Source organism: Odontesthes bonariensis, chromosome 5 (genome assembly GCF_027942865.1).
Source record: "Odontesthes bonariensis isolate fOdoBon6 chromosome 5, fOdoBon6.hap1, whole genome shotgun sequence".
In the NCBI taxonomy this organism is placed as follows: Eukaryota; Metazoa; Chordata; class Actinopteri; order Atheriniformes; family Atherinopsidae; genus Odontesthes; species Odontesthes bonariensis.
Window position 1 is genome coordinate 22,499,643 of NC_134510.1, and position 11,073 is coordinate 22,510,715.

An 11,073-nucleotide genomic window follows, 5' to 3' on the forward strand; every position below is an offset into this window, starting at 1 on the left:
CACATTACGGGTAATTCAGCCTATTATTCTGCGTTTTTTAAGATAGGCATGAGTCAGAGCAGGTCTCGTGTTTCCGGACTCTCTAAATACAGCAGCAGAGATTGAAAGACTATTTTTCATGGATCCCCAGTGGCTAATTGATTCACAGAGAAAATAGTATCAGTGAGGGCATCCATCTGGGATCTGTGCATCCCCCATCCCCAGTGACACTGCAGGGCAATCTCATTGTGGGATGCTGGGTTCCTGGTGGTTTGTTTACAGGGTTTACAAGATCCTTTGTTGTCTTTGAAACCCTGCAGTGAGAAACCTGCTTCCCAAAAGCTGAAATATGTTTCCATTGAGATAATCTCACAAACCTAACAGCGATGATATTTAACTACTGTATTTCAACATTTTTCATTCGGTTTATTAAAAAATATGAGCTCACAGCTGTGGTCTGGCCTCAAAATGAGTTCAAGGTTCGGATCAGAGACATAACAAAACTCACTCAGTTTTCACCTCCTCTTTCAATTCACGGAAGAAGCATATCTGTTTTAAAAACAGCATGAATTCCTGGGTGGTTCTGTCGCATCACTTCTTTCCTGAGCTAGCCAGCATAGACCAACACAAAGCAAAACAGACAGAGAGCAGTAAAGAAAACACAGGATTGTGGCTAAAGTGCTGTTTCCAGGGAAGGGCCATACCTGTACCCCGAACGTGCCAAAGAACACAAAGTGTGGGCTTTGAAAGGCAATCTGTCATTAATGAGAGCATAAACGCTCCAGAGACATGTGTTGTCTCTACTCTGACTCCGACTTTGATAAACTGTCGCAACCAGTCCCGCTGCAGGGCATTACAGCACACTCTGGTGAAAAACCACCATATAGGTATAAAGAGATTGTCACAACCTCAGGTTGTATTTGTTTGATGAGTGATGAGTCACGGACTTACACGGTGATCCAACCTCTGTTGGTTTCATTTCTGAAAAAAGTTAAAGAAGTTTCCAAAAGCAGGAAAACGTTGCAGATTTTAGAATAATGAGAAATAGTACATCAGTATAGGACTGAGTATTTATAACAACAGAAGAGTATATGTGATGGAAAGCTCGACAAAAACTATGCCATCCTGAAGGGAGCATGTGACCCACAATGGCTCACTGGTAAGTTTTGAACTTGTTAGGAGGATGAACTCATTGCTGGGTTTGATGTTTTCATGAGATTACTGGCAATAAGACAAACTGCATGCATTTCATCACTATGGTAGGATCTACACGGACACAAAACAACACTTGCAAAGAAAAGCAAGGAACCCAGGATTTAGTTCTGCAATGCAAAATGTCACCCTATTAAAAGTGAATGAGAATAAAAGTTCTGAATAGTTTTTTATTGATATTTATTCAGACTGAAGAAGTAAACTAAAATGTATGTAGCATTTGTTGTGTTGTACTTCTGCTGCATTACCATTCATTCCCTATAAATTTGTACCTGACAAAAATGAAAAGGTGCTTTTTTGGTGGAGATCTTTAAATCTCGTCCTGATTATCTTGGAATAAAGATGCTTTCATTCAGAAATTCATTTATATCCACAGACCACAAAGATGTTCAGAATGACCTAACAGTTATGGACTTAATCTGAGGATATTTTGTCAGAATTTTTTAAAAAGTAGTCCTTAAATTAAGGTACTATGTATTCAAACAAAATGGCATCATGCATGTTGTAACAATGCTCAATCATCGCAATGGATTATCACACAAGATTGTTTAAAGAGTGGGTTTTGCGCACTGACAGAGCAGAAGTCTAAGCAACAGAACTGTAAGACATACCTGAATCCTCTTTGCTGCTTCTCCTCTCATTTCCAGCAAACACAGCCTCAACATCCAGCTTCCCAAAACGAAGAGCATAACCATTCATCAGCTTTTTAGGGGAGATGCTTGTTGAGCCTCCAGAGGAGGATCGTTCTCGATGACCTTTAACCTGGCCTGCTTTGTTAGTCCTCTCCAGTGACTTGGAGCGCCTTTCTGCCCGCCTCTCAGCGCTTCGCAAGCCCCTCTGTAAGTAAAACAAAGGTGTGTTGGGCCTGGAGTCATCACCACTGAGCCAGCCTCGGCTACCAAACCTGCGAGATAAGTGTTCTCTGGGAGAGGTGCGGGTTTCGGGGCTGCTGCCAGGTGTAACGGCTCTCTCCCTCAGGCCAGCGTTGTGCTCCGGGCTTTCCTCCAGGATAGATTCAGAGCTGGACCCGAGGCTCATGGGATTCTGCAGGGCCTCCATGTAAGATTTCCTGAAAAGTCTCTTGCTCTCAAACGTAACAGAGTCTCTCGGAATGCGGCGTTGAGGGCCAGGGTTGCTGAGGTCTGTACTAAAAGAGAGCATCTTGGACCCTGTCCCTCGTTCTCTTCCGCTACTGTCCTCATGCCCTTGTCCATTAGCACAGTCCTCAGCAGGTCTTTCAATTTTAATGACAGGTGTAGCAGGATCTTCCCTGCTGACGCTCCGGTTCCCACTGATGGAGTCGATGTGGCTTCTGTTTGGAGAGGTGGGCTCCGAAAAGATGGAGTCAGCTCCCTGAGAGTGCAGGGACTCTCTGGAGCTGCGGTGGCTGTCCAGAGTCCCGGTGGATCCGCTAGTGCTGCAGGTGCTGAGATGGCCACGGAAGCCACCTCTGCTGCAGTGAGCTTGCATGATGGCGTCTGCTGTGCTGCTGACAAATAGCGGATTGACCACGTTCTTCCACGGCGTCCTGTACACAGCTGAGCCGGTGGTAAGCAGACAGTTCTGTAGTGGGTGCAGGTTTCGGTCACACGTTACATTCTGCAAAAATTCAGCTGTAAAGACGCTGCCATACATGCTCTCTGAAATAGGGATTTCTGCAATGGCCTGCCCACTGGCAGACAGACATTTTATCACTAGCTTGGCAGTCTTGCGGCCTAAAGGAACAATCTGTAGGTAGAAGTCTCCTTGCTTTAGTCGAACTTTGTGCAGAGGAGCAACCTGCAGGACGATTTTCTCGTGGATGCAGAGGGGCCACCCCTCATGATAGAACAGCAAGCCTTTGTACCTCACCTGAGAGAAAAAAGAGAAGTCTGTCAATACCCACTCCAGTGAAACATAACTATCATCTGTGTGCAAAGGCTTAGCCATGGTCCAGCTTGCATCATTTTTACTGACATCTGCAAAGCTGTGTTCAAACACATGTTTAGCTGTAATGGAGAGTCAAAATGTTTTTACAGAGCGCAGCGGATGAATCACTCTCAGCTATCATTCAGTTAAAGAGGAAAACCTGTCTGTTCAGGCCTGGTTTCACAGCAACCACAACACAAATCTTTGGTGTGACGGCATAATGACAGAAAAGAAAAAAGAAAAGATGAGAGAGAAAGAAACACCGCTCAAGGGTTGGCTTTTTATCATCTCTTATGAAAACCAAGGCAACAGCTGAGGATGTGATCTCCCTCTGAAGCCTCTCATATTGCCTGCAATACAAAGACTCACATGCACAGCGTGCTGTTCTCAGGGGCTAGGCTTAGGTGATACTATTCCTCTATGGCTATCGTCACAGTGTAATCACCAGAGAGATGAATACAGAGGAATAAAGTTTCAGTCTTACAGCCCTAACCCAAAAGCAATCAAAGTTTGTTAGAGGGAATATTGAGTTTCACTTCAGACCCAAGAGGATGGCAGCCTCTCAAACAGACCTCAGTTCTCCCATTCAGAGAAAGATGGATGCTTTTCTGCTTGTTTTCAGGACAATCACCAACTCTGTCTCACTGTCACTTTTCCCACTCACCGAAAATATTCACATTGTTCTTGGGACAATTTTCATTTCAGTGCATTATCTCACAAGCCCTAACAATAAAACATGTGTTGGTTGGACTTTCAGCTCTTAGTTTAACAAAAAAAAAAAAAAAGATCTGGGTTAAGCATCTCCAACAGTCCTGCAGGAAAGCAGATAAATCTCTCAATGTCTTATGCCCCACAAAGGATATTGAAATAAATCACAAGAGTCGTTCTTGGATTACTCAGTTTAACCGTGTCCACCAAGCACTCACACAGGTTTCTTTTTGGATGATCTGCAGGATCCTCTTGGCAGGAAGCAAGAAGTCAATGAGGCAGCGGAGGCCGTCCCCACGGTACTGTCTTTCTACCACACTGAAGAGCTGCCAGAGGACGGTGGAGGCGGTGGCACTGAAGGGACGGTACAGGGCAGACAAGGTGCTCTGGATACAGTTGTCCAAAGACTCAGCATCCTAACAAAAATAAGACGCATGTTTAATCAGGTAAAACATGTTGCATTAACATCAACAGTCATGTTCGCATCAAAAGCACACCTCCGGGAAGTCTAGAGTCTAGATCAGTGGTTCTGAAACGTTTTGGATTGGAGATCATTCCTTTAATTTAATTCTTGTTTTTTACTCTTTCAAACACAGACGGTTCAACTTAATAAAAGAAACAAAGAAATTTCATTTTAAAGTGTGCCAACATTTTGTGCACTTCTATTGACAATTGAGAGCAAAGCAGTGTTCAGAGAGCATGTTATATTAAAGAGTGAGTTTGTCAACAGATGGGAAGTCTCATTCTTTTAAGATGCGTGTGCAAAAAATAAAACATTTCTTGGAATCCCAGGCTACTAACAATGTCTGTAATGATTTGTAATGCAATCAATCTCATGTTGTAAAACTACAAGACATCTGTACATTGTACATGAGCAAAACTAGATTAATATACTGTGTGCTTTCAGTATGCGCGTGATTAGCTGTGCATGACCCCACTTAGCTTGGCTGTCAGGAAGCGTGAGCATCCCAGCCAGGGGAAACACCTGGTCAGAGTGACGTCAGCGGACACTAACAGCCAAAGTGGAAAGTCCACACTGGACTCCAGTTGCAGTCAGGATGGTGGAACGTGACCCTCTAATAACAACCATGTCATCACAGAGTATCATCTGACCTATACATGACCTGGGCCACCACCACCCGTCCCCAGCAGAGCAGATGACATGTCCGACATGGCTAGTTACAACTTGTCTGATGGTGAGGCAAGACCTTTGGGATGAGATTGACCCATAGTGGTGGTTATGTTCACCGTTCATGCTATGAGCTTCCTCTGATTAGTCAGAGCCAAGGTCACACATCACTTCCTGAATGGAACACAGCAGTGGAATAGGGACATCTGCCTCGAATGATAAGCAGACAGATAAATAGCTAAGCCAGGGAGAGATGCACACTATAACAACCATGTAGCATGCTGAAGAACGCTGGGTTCAAATATGCAGCTCTTCGCCACTGTTTTGTTACTTTCACTTGAAGGTCAGTGCTACATTTACATAACAATAAAAGTGTGTAAAAAATGCTGCCTGGAAATCAAAAGATGCTCTGTTGAAGTTTACTGGTCAGACAGCCCGTGTTTCACCCTTTGTAGGATCTGTCTTGTTGATCTAAGCAGCTCAGCACCATCAATTAGAGCAGAGTGAGTACAGTTCATCTCATTCGTACACATGCCACGACTCTACTACAAGGCACTCATTGTGCACTCCGCCTCTCTAAGTGGCATGTGCTGTACAGTGTTGGTGCCCAGGAACAAAACACCCACTTCCATTAGCAGTCAGCTTGCTTTTAGAGAGACAAAAAAACTTCTCTGGGCATTAGTCACCGTTGCACCCAAGAGGAGAAGAATAACAGGGACTTTTATTGGAGGAGAGCTAACAATGGGAGGAAAGCCCTTGCCAGAACAGACTAGCGAGTTTGTCTTAAGGTTTCCAAGGAAGAATAAACAAAGGTAGTGACAGAGGCAAGTTTTTAAAGAACAATTTGTCAACAGAGATGAGATTTGAGCTTGATCACAATTTGAACACTAGTCATCGCTTTGCAAGAGTGGCTGTCCATGTGCAACAGTGTTGCAAAACCACATTAAAGTCCATATAAATATATGAATAACACAAAGTACACATTCAATGTAGGGACAAATGTACATTACATCATCCCTCTGCAGTTAATACATTACATAAGATGAAACTTATCCCTCCAAGTTTCATGAAGGATTCAAGCCTTTTCAGTAAGGGTCACCTGTCTACCGGGAAACATATTTGCATATCTCAGCAGAATAACTGAGCTTAGCCACCAGAGCTGAGCTTCCCATCCGCTCTGAGCAACAGAGGAATGCAGTGTGTATAGCTGTGTATGTCTAACTTCAGAGCTTTAGCCAGGACAAGAGCAAAGTGGGAAGTCCCACCCTTTCTGATGCCAGGTCTTTGTGAGCCTCTGGCTGTGTGATGGAAGGCCGAGGTAGTAATTAGTGGCTTTAAGCTCCAGGTGGAATACTTTTGTCTAAGCTGTCAGTAAAACCAGCTGTTCAAGAGGAGAACATGGAGAAGAAGTAGGCTAGACGAAAGCATCTCTTGGTGAAACAAACAAACTTATAAGTTCAGTCTGGACTTTAGTCAAGGTTGAGAAGACGCTGATTTTTAATTTTTATTTTAAGTTGTACAAGCTTTTTTTTTGTTACTTGTTTTATTTCCTTCATGTCTTTATGAAAGACATCAAACACACCCTGGTCATCCTGGTTTAATTATCAGCCAATTCAAAAAAGACATCACCCTTTAAAGCAGGTGTCAGAGAGAAAAGTGGAAAAGAAAAGAATGAGAAAAGGAGTGAACAAAGGAGTGCATCACAGAGACAGAAAAGCGAGAGACACACACAGTCAGAGAGGGTTAACACGAGGTGGTCACTGACACATTTACTGGGTCAGGGACACAAAAGATGTTGCCTACCAGGCCTCCAGTGGAGCATGAAGCCACCAGGGGAGTGTAACAGGAGAGCCCTGGAGCCCCCATACAGGCTGCTCACTAACTAACCTGCAACAGCCTCAAAGGCAGCGGGATGACAAAAGCTGCAGGTTGCTCAGACCTGCCCTGATGCCAGGTGCCAGGATGCCAACAAAGGAGCCTGGTGAGACCTCCCCATTGAGCAGTTTGATTCTGCTTTTGATCCGCACCAACAGAAATTCAATCTCATGAGAGACGGAGAGGAAGGAGAGGAATTGAGATAAGTACTCAGAAGACGCACACTGTATAAGCAATTACCCTCGTTAGCCAAGTCAGTAAGGTTACCTAATACGATCAAAGATTTCTGTTCGCTCAAAGGTTGGTTAAGGTTAATCTGTTGCTAACAACCAAATAAAACAAAAAACAAAGGCTTGACAGTTTTATCTGTACAAACACTAAACAGCACACTCTTTGGTAGATGACTGCAGAATATGGTAATATGGCTTTTTAAAAAGAGTGTAAATATTGTAATGTTTGTTCAGCAGATAACCCGTAGAGGAGCACAACGATACTGCGACGAATGTGGATAGGTTTGTGAGGTGCCGTGATAAACTGGCACACATGTGTCCACAGCAGAAGCAACTATTTGGGATTGTCCTTTAATTTACATTTTCGTTCATATGAACTTTAGAGAACATTTATACCAATTATCAGGTCAAAGAAACTTAACTTCAAAACAAAAATCCAGATCAAAACCAAAACAGGACTACAGCAGCCTATCTAAGTAGTGGGGTACTTTTTTCTTTTTTTTCACAGATTCCCACAGTTATTATCAGAGAGACTTGAATTATGTCTTTAGCAGGCCACTAATGACTTTGTCCTACAGGATGTAAACAGCGCTGACAGGATATTTGTCCCTCATGCTGCACAGACAGATCTCACTGACTATAAAATTAATGCTGCACTTTATAAAACCCACACGCCCATTCATATTGTTGCTTATGGTTTGGCCACAAGGAAAACCCAACAAAGGAGACGAGCAGTGAATGGGGGTCCTTCAACAAATCAGAGCAGTGATGAGCAGCGACAGCAGAGACAAGGGAGACTAACAAAGTCTGCTGATATCTCGGCAGGGTAAATATAGAATGGCTACATTCCAAAACAAGTAGGAGGCTGAGATCAGCAACAAGTCAGAGAGGATGCAATTGTGTCACTAACTAACCTGAGATGATAAATGGTCTCCATATATGTACAGGTAATCCCGTACCAACTGAAGAATTAATACAAGATGTGAAACATAAAGTCATTGATCAGTTAGTTTATCAAGCTTGCACAGTTCATTTGTGCCGGAAAAAAAAAAAAAAATGAAACCATAGAATACTTGGAACTGAATTAAAATGAGAGAATATTTGTATCATTAGATGATTCAACATCATCTTACAATATTGCCCTCCCCCTCCCTCACATACAGCATGTATAAAAAATCTACCTGCTATGTTTTGGCTGCCAAGCAAGCAGTCAAAATATCAGCTGCCCGTGTGCAGCTGCATCAAAAAACCTCCACCTCTGGTATGTGTACAATAACACACACACACACACACACACACATACACAACAGTTGTTGAACATAGGCAACAAGTCAGGTTTGCATTCAAAACAAAAAAAAAAATGCACGTAAAAGATAATACATATTCAAAAACAAACACGTAAAAAAATCTGAAAATTTCATTAAGTCAACAAGTCATTTAACAACTCATACCTTAATACTCAGGTAGTTGTCACAACTGCGGGACTTTGCTCTAGAGTGCATTTTGCCGAGTGACAGCATTTAGGCACCAGGAGAAATCCGAAACGTCAATAAATATTGTGTCATCAACTCCAAGTAGCCGATCCGATCGTCCACACTTTGAGCACCGTAAGTCATTGCTGTGATATCAACAGGTCCAGCACCATTTCTCTCCCCTTTCTGACACTATCTGTGCGCTGTGGTGTCGGCAGCTGGAGCAGACTAAACTCCAGAGCGTGAGAGAGCCAGAGCGCTGGATTCCCCGTCACTCACCCTCCCTTCCTCCTACATAACCTCCCCCGCCCTGCAAGTGCTGCTGCTGCTGCTGCTGCTCTACTACTGAAGCCTCTTCCAGCTGGATGAATGCACGCTACAGCAACTCCAGGCTCATCATTCAGAAAACAGACATGCATACACTAAATAACCTGCACTGCAACGGCCCCCAACACTTGAGTCGGTGTGCACCAGACTCTGACCGAGTCCTCTCCAACCCCCCCTGACCCTTTGCACCCCTACCTCCGCCGGCAGCTCCCCTCTATCCCTCTTGCCACAATGCTCTCTCTTTGTCCTCACAATACAAATGGACTAAGGTTTCAGCTTATTCTGCTGGTTTTCAAAAGGAAAGAGAAAGGAAGACATCAGCATTGGCTTGGAGGCTCGGGTAACACACTACAAAAGAATTCCCCCTTAAATATTGTCAGGGGAAATCCCGATTCTTTAACTGGCTCTCACAAACCAGTGACATATGTGGGATATCCTCCTATTACAGATGACAGATATGACATCTTCGAAGCAGAGCAGCAAAACTTCCAACAATAAATATGTTTGACTTGGAATTCAGATTTCCTGTTAGTTGATTATCATTAATAGTGACACCTGACAGGCACTGCTAGAAAACCAACATCGAGACACAAACAGATAAAAGAGGTGAGCAAGGGAATGCAGCAAACAACAGTTTGTTAGAAATGAACAGAAGTTCTGTCCCGTTTCTTCCTAAACACAGGAAATCCTTGTTCATGGGGGAAAGAAGAGGAAAAAAAAACCACGCTCAGTGGGAATGTATACTGTGTGTGTGAAAATGTGAAGATCATATTAAGTCAGGCTGTTTAAACAGAGACGGTAGTGAGGGCACGTAATTAAGTTGGTTTATATTTAGAGATGTCATTAGAGTAAGACACTAAAATGACCTGAGAGGGACAAGAAGACCCACTGTCACAGGCTGCAGTCACAAAAGCCTGATGGGGTCATCTAAACACACTGGTTACTCTCACGCTGACAATGTTATCCTGTGATATTTACACTTGGATGAAGAACATGTCTGCGAGACAAAACAAAGAGGAAACAGTAATCCAAAACAGAATGGATCAGTTACTCACATGTTGTCTGATATTGGATCTATATTTAGTCTTATTTAGTCTTAGTTCTATGTCTACTCTATAATCTGCTACGTAAACAGAAGCAGACATACCTCACATATGCACTATTCAAATATACACTCGTCTCTCTCTGAGTTGTGCAGTGTTTGTGCCAAGATTGAACCTATAATTTCTGCTGCCTTGGACTTTTGAGAGGGCAGATTTTCTTCTTTTTGTGCATTCCTTTATTCTTAATTTTTACTAAACTCGCTGGGTTGAAAAGACACCACACGAGCAACAAGTTAAACTTTTTTGCGAGTATATTTTGGGCATGTATTTATTTCCCAAGTTGACAGTATAAAGAGAAGACAGGAAACGAGGGGGAATGACATGCAACAGAGCTGGCCTGAAACTCCCATCTTGCGAGATGCTCTGAATATCAACTAAAATGTGCTTCGAATTCTCAAATTTGGTAATCAAAGCTTGTTTTTTTTTTAAAACGGGCTTAAATTATTAAGATGTTAGATGCAGATCTTGTATTGACATAGAATGTTGCCTATTGCTTCAGTTGTGTTTTAGTACTACCAACAGAGAAGTCAGACACTCTAACCTTAGTGTGACCATGGAAGGTTGGAATTACAATACTGTGCCAGTAAATCTGTATAAATACAAACTTCTTCATTCAAGTGAGCTACACAGTGAGACTGAGACCCTCAGCAGCAGAGGAACTCTCCATTATGTTGTTGTGGCATTTGATAGCTGAATATATTTTAACAATGATTCAATCAGTATGGAATCACCTCACTACATAGAGTTTTTGTCTTGAGGCTGAACAGTGGTGTGGTGGTTAGCACCATCGCCTCACAGCAAGAGGGTTCCAGGTTCAACTCCCAGCTGGGGCCTTTCTGTGTGGAGTTTGCATGTTCCCCCCATGTATGTGTGGGTTCTCTCTGGGTACTCTGGATTCCTCCCACTGTCCAAACACATGCATGTTAGGTTAATTGATGTCTCTAAAATTGTCCTTAGGAGTGTCTATGTGGCCCTGTGATGGATTGGTGACCTGTTCAGGGTGTACCCCGCCTCTCGCCCAATGACCGCTGGCATAGGCTCCAAGCCCCCCGCAAAAATGGATGGATGGGTTTTTTATCTTTTAATGAACCATTTAAAAGTATCAGATGTTTGAGAAAAGAAGAATCATA

General features: G+C 43.1%; 1 protein-coding gene across 2 annotated transcripts in view; it reads right to left on the reverse strand.

Moving 5' to 3' along the window:
* plekhg4b (pleckstrin homology domain containing, family G (with RhoGef domain) member 4B) overlaps window positions 1-8,728 on the reverse strand; it is a 33,339-nt gene extending 24,611 nt beyond the window's left edge. For both annotated transcript variants that reach the window (XM_075465376.1, XM_075465375.1), the window contains exons 1-3: window positions 8,493-8,728; window positions 4,026-4,223; window positions 1,803-3,042 (exon numbers count right to left, since the gene is read on the reverse strand). In XM_075465376.1, the coding sequence (XP_075321491.1) occupies window positions 1,803-3,042; window positions 4,026-4,223; window positions 8,493-8,561 (1,507 nt within the window). In that variant the 5' untranslated portion in view covers window positions 8,562-8,728. The remainder of the gene's footprint in view (window positions 1-1,802; window positions 3,043-4,025; window positions 4,224-8,492) is intronic.
* Window positions 8,729-11,073: the final 2,345 nt, after the last annotated feature.